The sequence below is a fragment of the Globicephala melas genome, chromosome 20 (genome assembly GCF_963455315.2).
Source record: "Globicephala melas chromosome 20, mGloMel1.2, whole genome shotgun sequence".
In the NCBI taxonomy this organism is placed as follows: Eukaryota; Metazoa; Chordata; class Mammalia; order Artiodactyla; family Delphinidae; genus Globicephala; species Globicephala melas.
This window is the reverse complement of record NC_083333.1, coordinates 43,117,837-43,130,588: the sequence shown is the minus strand read 5'-3', so window position 1 is coordinate 43,130,588 and position 12,752 is coordinate 43,117,837. Positions and strand designations below refer to the sequence as shown.

The window sequence follows — 12,752 nt, the reverse complement described above, 5'->3', positions numbered from 1 at the left end:
CCTGAGCACCAAAGGCAGGACACGCAGCATTGCTCTAACTCAGTTTATCCCCTGAATGAAGTCACCTCTGGTTTCTAGGAGGTACATGGTCTTCGGAACTTCAAGTTCTGTTCTAGAGCAGAGAGAACAGCTTTGGTGCACTTGCAGTTCCCGGTAGAGTCCCCGCCCATGTCCCCCACCCAGGCACTAAAGCAGGACACACTTGACAGTTTCGTGTTTATTTTCAGAAAGTGATGAAGACAAAAGCAATATATCCGGACACCACTCTCTGTACAATAAATAGCCTCCCCCGTTCCCAAAAAATAAAAAAGAAAAATGCACCCTCACCCCCCCCAAGACCTTGCTTCTTGAGTTGTGCATAATCCCCCCCTTTCCAGCCCCTTCCTTGGGATCCCCACTGCCTCTAAGAGGGTGCGGCCCAAGCCAGCTGCCCAGAGTCATTGGGTCCTCTCCCCTGACTGTGGCTGGCTGGCTGTTATAAAATTCATGTGTCTTTATTTCCAGATCAGGGATTAACACACACACACAAATGTTGAAAGTTACTCTGCAGAGGAAGAGATCTGAGTTTCCAGTCTGGCTGTCCCACCTAATCCTGACCCCCCACTCCCACCCCTACACCCCGCAGAAGGGAGGAAGCTCCTTTGTGTCCCAGACCTTCCATTGTCTGTTTTCTGTTCTCCAGCTGGGAACCCACAACCAGAAGCAGCACCAGGTTAATGAGTGTAGTTGGGACAGAGGAAGGGGCAGAGAACACTCCTCGCAGGTTTCATTGTGGGCCAGGAGGCAGCAAGTGAACCCCAGAATCCTTCTTGGACCCCTCTTCCTCAACCAGCTACAGAAGGAGATGGGACAGAGGGAGCTGGGGACGGCTCAGTCCTGGGTCTGTGGGCTACGTTAGTTGGTGTCACCAACCTGATGACACTCTTTCTGCTCCTTTCACCATGTCAACTGCTCAATTGGGAAAATAGTTATAAAACTGGCCTTCGGTTTCTTTATCAAAAGGAGAAGGGGCTCCCGCAGGGGAGGAGCTATCGCCACTAGAAGGATAGGGGGACACACGCCTCCTCTTAGAGTCTCCTTCACCCAGTCCCGAGTCGCTGGACTCTGGCCGGATGGGCGTGATCTCAGTCCACAAGGACGGGGAGCCCTGGTCTTCCGGCCCCCGCCCCTCTGAGGCTCCAGGGCCAGGTTCCATGGGCAGAGTTCGCGTGGAGCGGAACCAGCTGGTTGGGCCCATCTTGGGAGGGTACTGGGGGGTCACAGGCCAGCCAGCTCCAGGCGCCAGGACCTCCTGGCTTCGGTAGTAGGACATAGCGGACCCAGAGGCAGAGGGCAGGAATGAAGGCTTCATGCTGACAGCTCGAAACTCGGCCTCGTAGCTGTGGTCCCGAGGGGCCCCCAGCCAGTAAGGCTGGGGAACCACATCCTTGGCCTGGCTGGGAAGGTTGGGGTAGAAACAGCTGGGAACGGGATACTGGTTGGGGAGCAGAGGAGAGTAGTGGTCTCCCCCAAGCAACTGACAGTTGGGTCCAGGTGGGGAGAGGACACTGGTGTCAACAGATGCATACATGCTAAAAAAAAAACAGGAAGCAAAAGACAGGGGTCACGAACGGAACTGGTCACTTAGGAGCCTGCCTGTCTCACGTCCCTCCCCAGACCCTCTTTCCTGACTTGCCTGCCACCCTCCAGTACCCAGCCCACACTTCCCCACCGCAGAGGCAGAGAGGGGACGTGCTGAGCACTCATCTGCTCTCAGAGGGACAAGAGGAGGCCTCCGCAAACATGAGATGAACCCAGTGGCACTTACGACTCAAAGTTCTCCCGGAATCCTTTGGCAAAAGGGTTATTATCAATTTTCAGCTGAGTAATCTAGAGAGAAGTGAAACAGAGTCACCTGAGTCCTGAGTCTGAGGCCGGGGAACTTCCAAAATCGCTCCCAGGAAGACTGGGGGCTCCACTCTCCCCCTCGTCGTCCCCCCCGCCCCGCCACAGGCTCAGCCCACCCTCGCCCAGGGAGCCCTCACCTCGGCGTTCTGGTAGGCGGTCACGGCAATGAACTGGGTTTCTTGGAAAGTAAAGATGTGTGTGTTGGGAGCGTTGCAGGCCGCCTCTGGCTCTCCATCGCTGACCTCGACGATGTGCAGCCGGGGCTGGTACTTATGGAGGGACTGGAGCACGATCATCTGAGAGAGGGTAGGACGGCCGTGAGGGTGGGAGGAGGCAGTTCAAAGGAACCCTCTCCCAGCCCCACCTATGGCCAGCCCCACGGCCAAGCTAGAAAGGACCCTGAGGTCCTCGTGCCCATTCCTCTGCCCTGCCACCACATAACTTCTCCCAGGCTTCCAACCCCAGTCCCTTGCCTCTTCAGGGCACTAATTCTATTCTCTTGCCCCTTTACCTATCCCCAGGTGTCCACTGTGACCAAGGTATTAGCACAAACAGGGCTTTTCAGGGATAAGGGCACTTTTAATAGAATTGCTCAACTCAAAGAAACTTTGCATCCGTTCCCTGGGACCACCGGTACCAACTCTCTACCCAATATGGTACACGAGTGATGGCAGCCCAGGATTCAGTGAAGAAACCCCCTGGCTGGTTTGGTCCGTGTTGGCCCAAATGTGACGCCTGTCTGCCCTGAGATTCAGCTTCCTCCCAAGGTGGGTGGAAAAGAACCAGAGTCAGAGAGGGAGAAAAGTCGCTCTTCCAGAACAGAAGCAGCCTGCAGGACCCGCTGCGACCTCGGGGACAGGGAGGGGTGCGGGGCTATCCCATGGGGAGGAGTCCCACCTGGGTCACATTGTTGGAGGCCCCTTTGTTGTTCGTGAGCTTTAGTTTCCCGAATGAAACTTCCTGGCGCATCCAGTGGGCTCCAGTGTTGGGAGAATCTGGGTGGACGTACAGGCGGTTCCCTGTGGACAGTTAATCTCTTTGGCATGCAGCCCTTGGGACCAGGCCCCTGGTGACGTGGGGCTTCTTTGCCTGTTCTGAGGGGAATGGCAAGAAGGATGCAGGGGGAGGACAGACGGGGCAGGACAGGGGGAGCTGTGGGCAGAGGACTGAGCCGAAGACAGGCTAGAGCAAAGCAGAAGAGATGACAAACAGAACGGAGTGAGAAGTGGGAGGGGATGGGGATGGGTGGAGTGGGGTGGGGTGGGATGGGACGGGAGGGATGGAACAGAGAATGAAATCCTAGGAGTCAGGGCCAGGGGCTTGGGGGTTCCTCTTGGATCCACCAGGGGGCGCCCAGTATTAGACAAAAAGCATGCCCCCCAGTTCCCAAGGAGGCGCGTACCTGGCATGTTGCCCCCAGCCTTTCCACACGGCACCCACTTGCCGCTCTGATACCGCCAGTGATGCTGGTCCACCAAGACCACGTCCACAAATATCCGGTAATGGCTGGTGGGCTCTAGCCCAGCCACAGTAAATGAGAGGAATGGGAACATCCGCCTGGGGAGAACAGAGAGACCCATCAATACCCATCAGCCCCCAGCCCCCGGACAGCCGTGCCCTGCTCAAAGGCTGTCCGTCGCTGGTGTGCTGGAGACGGCTCCCAGGCCTCACCAGAGCCAGCTGGAGAAGTCCAGGAAGTCTGCCAGCCAGTTGTTAAACAGCCACGATTAAAAATTAAATCACATAAATTTACAATTAAATATATTACATTACAAGCCAAGGTAATAAGTACTCAAAAAAAATCACTTCTCAGTTCTTTTTACTCCAGTTTACTATTATCTCCGCTCTTGAGATCGTTTACATCTATTGTACCTGTCCGGTGGAGATACCAGGTTACGTGCACTACCACACGTGTCTTCCCAACTCCGCATTCAGGGATATCACATGGGCAGCTTACGAGCAGCCATTAGACGGGTATTTACCACGGAAATCAGCAAACACTATGAATCGGGACTTTTAAAAATGTTTTCCTTTCAGAGGGTCAGTTGCTAGACATTAGCTGCAAGCCTTAGCGTGCTCCCTAGAGGGGGAGCAAAGCCACAGGCCAGCCCCACACAAGCGGTTCCTAGTAGGTCCTCATCTCTCAGTTCCCTGAACCCTGGTCTGGCCTTAGTCTGTCATCCATCCTCTCCATCATGGCTCTCACGGTGCTAACATGCACCTAGCTCCAGAGCACCCATCCACAGGCTCTCCCTGCCCCATCCTCCTGGGCCTGATGTCTGTAGCACAGCCTGCTCCAGGGTCTTCAGAGAAGTAACTGAAGTTCTAGCTGCAGCTTCCCATCCACCTGGAAGAGGGACTCTATTGAGCACAGTCCTCATGTTCAAAGTCCTGGTTCCCAGGAAAAGTGGAGGAAGTTGGATTTGGGATGCTGTGCTATTGTGCTGAGCAATAGATTCAGAGGAAGAAGCACTACCATACCACAATCATCTCCACCACCTCCACCATCACCACCACCACTAAAACCATCATGTCTACTATCACTACCCCCAACACCACATCACTACAATCAACACCTCCACCTTCACCACCATTACTATAACCAACACCACGGCCATTACTGCCATCACTACAACTAACACCTCCACCATCACTACCCCCCCAACCACCACAACCACCACTCTCCCCATCACCACCATCACTACCTCCACCCCCGCCACCACCACTACAACCACCACCAGGCTATCACCACCACCACTACAACCAACACCTCCACCATCACTACCCCCTCACCACCACTACAACCACCACCAGCCCATCACCACCATCACTACAACCAGCACCTCCACCATCACTATCCCCACCACCACCACCACCACTACAACCACCACCAGCCCATCACCACCACCACTACAACCACCACCAGCCCATCACCACCACCACTACAACCAACACCAGCCCATCACCACCATCACTACAACCAGCACATCTATGGCTTAGTCTTTCTCTTCTAACCCAAGCAGGAAGAGCAGAGTTTCTAAGCTGGCAGAGTCAAATCCTTATCAGAATTACTTTTCATTCCCACACACTTCTCCCTTCCCCTACAAGAAGCCCTGCAGGTTGGGAAGAAAGGCACTGGTTCATGAGTGAGGAAACCTGGGGGAGGGAGAGTTCTAGGGGCCTAGGAGCACTTTTTTTTTTTTTTCGGTACACGGGCCTCTCACTGTTGTGGCCTCTCCCGTTGCGGAGCACAGGCTCCGGACGCGCAGGCTCAGTGGCCATGGCTCATGGGCCCAGCCGCTCCGCGGCATGTGGGATCTTCCCGGACCGGGGCACGAACCCATGTCCCCTGCATCAGCAGGCGGACTCTCAACCACTGCACCACCAGGGAAGCCCCCTTAGGAGCACTTTGGGGTGGATTCTAGTCCCCAGAGGGTCCCAGATCAACATCGCTAATAACCTTGGAAAGATTTCCCGGGAGGGTACTGTCACATTCCTGTCTTCCCCAGTCTCTCCTGGGCTGAGAAAAAGAGACTTAGTGGCCCTATGGCCTTGGATAAGTTAACTCCCAAGCCAAACCTCACTTTCTTCACCCGTAAATGGAGATAATAACTCCTGTCCATCTTTCCTCTGAGAGCTGTTAAGGAGTTTGAAGGATGTGAAACTCAGCTCACCGTCTCTCCCATCCCACCCCCATCCCACCTTCTCCCAGGCCCAGAACTATCAAAGCCCTCTGGCCTGGCTGAAGAGCCCCAAGCAAGAGTCCAGAGTTCCGGTCTGAGGCCCTCGGTCCCAGGAGCTCGGTATGCCAGTCAACTGGAGGAATCAAAGGTTAGGGATGAGACTGAGCAATCTAGGGTGGGAGAATACTTTCAACCCGTTTCTACCACCAGCTCATTCTACAACAGTGGTCAGGTCATTCATGTGTCCTATATGGTAACCAGTTCCTATCTAAGCATGTAGTAATAGAGAGAAGGGGAACATATTAATTCAAGTGCCACGCTTATGCAGCAGCCAGTTCACTGAACCAGTCCTTTGAGATATAAGATGTTATTTCCAATTTATACTTGAAGAAAATGACGCTCAGAGAGGTTTGGCGACGGTTCCACGGCGGGAGAGCAGAAATGGGGTCTCCTGATGGCAGAGCGCATGCTACCGCCTCCATCACCCCATCCTGCTTATCGCTGGTAGAGTGAAAGGCAGGAGACACAGGAAGACTGTGGGGAAGAGGGAGAGGAGAAGGGAGGTCTCAACTTCACCCTAAAAGTCTAGAATCACCACCAGCTGGGATCCCAAAATAGCCTCTGATTTACACGACACTTTGCTGGGAAGGAACCAGGAGTGAAGATGGGTCTGGTGCCAAACTGAGCCCCTAGGAAAGACCACTCACCACTCACTCAGCCCTCAGAACACAGGGTTCAAGACCCCAAGTTCCTCTGCTGCTTCTAAGGACCATCCAGTCTGAAATGATTCACAAAGTCATCATATCCCGTCCCCATCCTGTACGCCTCTGACAGTGCTCCAACTCACCATCGTTAAGTACAAATTAAAACATGGTTTTCATCAGTCATGTTGGCAAAATGTTTCAAAATTGACAATATCTAATGCTGATGAACCTGTGGGATAATGGGTCCTCTCGGCCACTATTGGTGGGGGTGTAAATCGGTACCACCTTTGAGGAGGGTATTCTGGCAACGCCTTGTACCGATCCAAACGCAAAAAGCACTCAGGCGTCAAGGGATCGCCTCTTCCCACCAACCCCGGACCCACTGAATAGATAGACAGCCACCAGCAAACGGCAGAAGAGAGAGCAAAGCCATTTTCACCTGCTCCAGAAGAAATAAAGCCAGTCAGCCCAAATTAAAGCAGGCTTAAAGCTAAAAAAAATAAAATAAAATAAAAATCTAAAAAGTTCTTGGAGTTGGAAGGTAGAGAAGAGAAAACCAAAAGGGCCGAGGCCGGTGATCGAGGATGGTACGGGACTGAAATTGTTTTATCAAGCCCTAACTTCGCACACACATACACAAATACAAACTGAGCTGCTTAACAACAGAGTCATCTTAATTATAATAATCAACTAATTACACCCAGAAAAGTGGGGATTGCCGGCAATTACTGCACACCCACACACCCACACACGAGACAGCCGCCTCTCTCTTCCTCTACTGAGAAAGTCTACCGTCGACTATCATACACCGGCCGACTTGGGCGCAGCACACAGACTGCCTCCCAGAAACGACACGAGGCCGGGCAACATGAGGGGGTCTATCAGGCCATGAACCTCCACAAACACACAAACTTGAACTCTCAGCCTTCCAGCTGGCCAGTCCATCTTCTTGTCCTCCGTTTCCCCTCCCAGCCCCATCTGAGCTGCCTGGATCAGTCTCTGGGCCCTGGAATCACCCCCTGCTCCCCAATCCATTCTTGCCCATGGAGGAGGGCATCACTGTGTGCACACTGAGGAATGGGTCTAGGGTGGGTGGAAGAGGGAGGATCTGGGAGGGAGTGAGTCAGCCCAAGGCGAAAGGCTACGGGGCTGTGGGTGGGCCTGGGCTGGAAGGATTTTTCAAAAAGGAAGAAAGCCGTGGGTGATGTGGTGGTGACTGGTGGGTCACTGGGAACCATGGAAGGACAGGCCAGCCCACCAAAGCAGGAGGACAGAATGGGAGCTGTTCTCTGAGCCCGTCTTCCTTTTCAGAAGCCAGTAGCAGAAGGAAATGGCCGCCGACTTCCCAGATCACTGGAGCCCAAGCTCACAGTCAGGGGTGCTGAATCGGGGGCGGTGTGTCCTCCGTCCTCTCCACCCCGCCATGGGGCCCCCAAGGCCTGATCCAAGAGGAGGCCTCAGAGGAAGTGGTGAGGGGCCACCGCCCGCTTCCAACGGCCCCACAGCCCGCAGTGTCCGAAGCAGTCCATTAGGATGGATTGAAAGTGTGAGGATTGTAAAACATGCGCGTGTGCGCACACACAAAACAATCAGGGAAAGCTGACGATATTTACGAGTTTCTTTTCAGGTTTGCTAATGGCATTGTGTTTATTTTTAAAAGGCCATTTTTAGAGGCGCGCGGAGAACTACTTAAGGATAAAGTCATACAGTGTCTAGGATTTACTTACTAATTACTTACACTATCGCTAATTTAGTTTCAGACCACAAGTTAAGTGAGCGAGGATAAAGCAGAAACAAGATTGGACCAGTACTGACAGCTATTGAAGCTGGATAATGGGTAGATGGAGACCCGTTACGTGTTTCTCTTCACTTTTGTATATATTGGAATATTTCATAATAAAGGAAATTAAGTGTGTGGATCTAAAAGAGAGACAACAAAACTTGTCCAGAGAGGATTATTCAGCAGGAAAATAAAGGAAAGAAGGAGGCTGTAGGCGTAAAGGAGGCAACCAGTACAAAAAGACGCATCCGCCTAAGACCCCCAGCTAGCCCTTCACCCCCAGAGCCCTGAGGTTCTGCTGAAGTTCCATCTACCTCATCCCTCAAGACTGGAGGGGCTGGGGCCTGGCTGCAAGGCTGTGGGGAGACCCCCACCAGGCCCCAGGGTGGGAAGGCTTCCTGACCACTCAACAGAGTTCAGGCCTGAGCCTGAGTTCAGGTCTGCCGTGTAACCCAGTGAAAGCCACCAGCTCCCCTGGGCCTCAGTGCCCTCAGCTGTAAATGCGGAGGCCGCTTGGCCTACCTAGCACACAGTGAAATAATGGAAGTGAAAGCACTCTGAATGCATCAAGGCCTTCGGACAGTGTGGGTGGCTGTTTTTACTCCTGGTCATGGGGCACCAGAGAAAGAAACCCAGGTACATAACTTCTGCATGCTGGTGCCAGTTCTGCCAGCGATGAATGTGCTGTGTAACCTCAGAAAAGTCTCTTACTGTCTCTGGGTCCATTTCCCTCTCTGTCCAGGGAGAAGATGGGACAGGATCTTCTGGGTCTCCTCCAATTCAGACACGATAGAAGCCTAGGCTATGCCTGGGTGCACCCAGACAGGGACTAGGGCTGGGGGAGCAGAGAGCAATTATCAGAAGGCCTAGAAGATGAAGGCCGTGCCGTGAAAGAAAATGCCAACTCTCTCGGGTTCATCGCCGAGAAAGAGGAACAGTTCAGCAACTTGAAGCCAGTTGTGGTTGGTGGACAGGTCCCTCAATCCCAAGCCACCCCATAGAAATCATCCATCCAGCAATGCCCAGATTGAATGCCAACCCTCGGGCCCAGCATGGCCTCTCCCTTCTCCCTCCCCAAGCCCAACCCTTGGTATCTGCTCTTCAACACCTCCCAGGTCCACTGATGACATAGCCCCTCCACACAGAGGCCCTCGCTGGTCCCCTGCCCATATGGGCCCCCACCGGGAAGGGTGGGTGCACACTCACACACCAGGCACAGGCAGGGCCCACTCAGAGTGTTGCTTACTAAACAAATACCACACAAGTTGCAAGTTTCTCTTTCTTTCCCCTTGTAGGAGACTCTCTCCGGAAGCAGCAGCCTTGGCCCCAAACCCTACCCCGCATGCACGGAGCTCAGGGGACCCTGAACCATGGAACCATGGGTTCCCAAGGATGGACTGGTGAGTATCTGGATAAAGGTGGGGCAGGCTTTCAGGGACAAGCCTTGAAGAGTACAAGGTGTGGGACTGGCTGCCAGCTGGGACCCATGGGTTAGCTTCACCTGCTCAGGCCCATGGACATCTGTGCCCTCGGGAAGGGGACTGTGTCTGGAAGGAATCTATGCCCCCTCCCACTTTACCACCACCCCCCTCCCAACACATGCGCACACCAGACATATGATCTCAAAGTACTACCGGAAAGGAAACTTGGCGACCACTTCTCCATGTCACCAAATCCCAGTTTTACCACACACACACACCCTCCCCCAGAGTTGACCTGTACACAACAGCAGCAAGGGGGCTGGGAGAGGTGGGCACAAGGGGCCCGGGAGATGAGGGCTGGATTGCTGTCCACCCCACTGTAAGGCTCTGCCCTCCGCTCCGTTTCCCCGCACACAGGGGCTAAGAGGCGCCCTGCTCTGTTAGACCCACAGCACACACTCCCCCTGCGCCCTCCGCGCCTCCCACCAGGCAGGGACCGCACCCCAATGCTGGGTGAAACCATAGGCACCCTCCCCCTAAACCAGGACGACGGCTCACGGCGCCCCTCTCCTCTATCTCCCTTTTGAGTTGTGCCTGTTGGTCCTGAGAGTAAACAACCCCCAGAACTTTCCTGTCCGAAACTCAACTCCTCTTTCCTCCCAAAGCCTGAGCCAAAACTGCGAGGGACACAGAGGCTCTAGCAACGTCTAGACAGAAAAAAAAAAAAAAAAGAAAGAAAAGCGCGTCCCTGTCCGGGCCGGCGGGGCCGAGGAGGCTCCCACAGCTCGGCGCTCCCGGCGCGCGCCTCACTTACCGCCCCTGCTTGGTGATGATCATCTCCGTCTGGTGCTGATTAAACTTGGACCACAACAGGTGGTTGTTGAGCGCGACTCTCAGCTTCCCGGATACCTCCAGCCCCGCCGGCAGCGCACAGTCCTCGCGCGGGCCCGGGTAGAGTGTGGCGCGCGGGTCCGGGGCGGTGTAGGCATCCCCCGGCTGGTAGCCCTCGGCGCCCGGCGTCGGCGGGAAGGGCTCGCCCGCCCCGGGGAAGCCGGTGGCCTGGTGTCGGGGCGGGTAGGCGTAGGCTCCGAGGAAGCGGCCCGGCGGGGCAGGCACCAGGGCGCCTCCGGCGTAGGGCGCCCCCAGGCTGGCGCCCACGCGACGGTCGGCCGCGTCCTGCGCGCCCGGCTCCGGGTAGAAGTAGCGGTTCTGCGAGTCGGCGCCTGGCGCCCGGCCCTCGTCGCTCGCCGGCATCGGGTCGGTGCCCGTCAGCATGTCTCGGCAGCTTGGCTCCAAGATGCCCATCCGGGGCGGGCTGGCACCTTCCCGCGGCCGTCGAGGACCGGCCCTTCTCCGCGCGGGGGCGGGCGCGGGGGGTCGGCTGGGCGGAGGCTGGCGGGGGTGGGGGCCCCACCGGAGCCCGGGTTCGGACGCCTGGGTCCTGCGCCCGCGTTTGGCGGGCGCGCGGCAGCTCCCGGGCTCCGTCTTCAGCGGGCCGCTGTCACTAGCTTCGCGGCGCCTTTGCTGTGGCTTTATGAAGCTCTCTGGGCCTCCCGCCCCCACCCCCACCCCCACACCTCGGCCCCGCCCCGCCTCACCCCGCCCCTCGTGGCTAATACTCGGCAAATTCTACGCGGTTGGTGAGGACTGCAGGGCCCCCAACCGTGTAGACCAGCGAGTCCCCGCGCGCTTTGTAGTTCGTATACGTTGCCTTCTGAGAGAGTCAACCCCTCCACCTGAAATGCAGACTGTTTCTCTTCTCTGGACCCTCTGGAAATTCCACCCATTCTTGAAGGCTCAGCTCAAAGGCCCCCTCCTACAGGAAGCCTTCGGTGATGGCCCAGATGGGCTTACTCGCAGGCTCCGAGCCGCTTCGCCCGTGGGCATGTGACGAATGTTCACTGATGCTCACTCTGTGCCCAGGCTCCGTGCTGAGTGGCCTTGTGTGAAGTGTTTGCATTCTTTCTCTTTACCAGAGACCCAAGTGGACTGTGTCCAATGCATCTTGTTCCTTCAGCCCCAGGGCAGACCTGGGACCTGGTGGGCAGCAAGAAGAGTTCCTTCAAACGAATTGCATCACAACAGCTGAGGGTTTGCAGGGTCCTGGGCTGGTCCAGGCCCACAAAAGCTCCACCACCGGGGCCTGGCAGCCATGCGCACTGGAAGTAGCACTGGGCTGCCAGTGCTCAGAGTCCCAGCACTGGCTCTTCCCCTCACTCAGGTATATGTGACCTGGGCAAGTCACTTCCCTTGCCTGAAAGTCAGCCTCAAGTGTCTCAAGTCCCCTAGGCTAGAGAAAACAAACTGATGTACTTTTCAGAGGGGCTATGAGCCTTACATGAGAGGGCACAGCTGGGCAGCACTTCCCAGTCTATTGTTATACCTGGATGGAAAAGCCAGATTGAACAGATTCAGTTTTGAACAGATTCAGAGCCGGCTGACAGGAAGGAAAACCACCACATGTTCTGAAGGGCCGCCTTGGTGATAGGACTACGGGAGCTTTTCTTTCTCTATTTTCCTTTTCTGCTGACTAATGTAGTTATATTCCTTTTATCATGAAAACAATCCTTTTCCCCCCAGGTTGAAAATATCATCATTGGGAGTTTTCCTGTGTATAAAGATAAAACATACTCATGTAGAAAATTTCAGCAGTAGGAAAAAGTAAAAATAGGACTGTATAAATCATGCCAAATTCTACCCCCCAGAGGCAAACAGGATTAAGATTTCGGTGAACACGCTTCCAGACATCACTCCTTGCACACACCCCCTCTGTCTTTTGCACATGCGCACACACACACACCATATATATATGTGTGCGTGTGTGTATATATATATATATATATATATAATTTTGTATAAACACCACACGTGCTGCTTTGTAATATATTTTTTTCACTCAACAAGATGTCGTGGAATTTTTTGCATGTCAATATATAGATAAATCTTTACATTTGTAAGAGTGTTTTGAGAAATACTTTAACATTTTTACCATGTTAAAAGTTAACCTCTTCTCTGCCCCCTTTCACCCCAGCCCTCCTCAATTCTCCCCTGGGGGCTGGCCCCATCTCTGCATCCTTGCCGCAGTCCAACAGGGCTTCACCCTTAGGGGCCCATGGGGACTCTCTGCTCCCACCTAGAGCTGAACCGAGAGGCAGGTTGGCAGGTGAAGGCAAAGCTGGACACCCCAGGAGGCGGGCACGACCCAGGGAGGGAGGAGAGAGAATCAGTGCATCCCCTGAGCACGGAGGCCAGCACACAACAGCACCAGAGCCGGGGA

At 54.7% G+C, this 12,752-nt stretch overlaps 1 protein-coding gene across 1 annotated transcript; it reads right to left on the bottom strand.

Moving 5' to 3' along the window:
* Positions 1–688: 688 nt before the first annotated feature.
* TBX21 (T-box transcription factor 21) lies at positions 689–10,780 on the bottom strand. Its single transcript, XM_030839997.2, has 6 exons — positions 10,290–10,780; positions 3,290–3,444; positions 2,785–2,906; positions 2,025–2,183; positions 1,808–1,869; positions 689–1,571 (listed from the first exon to the last, which is right to left on the bottom strand). Exons 1-6 carry the CDS (start codon positions 10,778–10,780, stop codon positions 953–955), a joined length of 1,608 nt encoding a protein of 535 aa, XP_030695857.1. The 3' UTR covers positions 689–952.
* Positions 10,781–12,752: the final 1,972 nt, after the last annotated feature.

Coding starts and splice junctions, on each gene's coding strand:
- TBX21 (XM_030839997.2), bottom strand. CDS start 10,780: ATGGGCATCTTGGAGCCAAGCTGCCGAGACATGCTGACGGGCACCGAC. Junction 2,184..2,784: donor CCTCCAACAATGTGACCCAG/GTGGGACTCCTC, acceptor ACCCTCTCTCAG/ATGATCGTGCTCCAGTCCCT. Junction 1,572..1,807: donor TTCCGGGAGAACTTTGAGTC/GTAAGTGCCACT, acceptor TTTTTTTTTTAG/CATGTATGCATCTGTTGACA.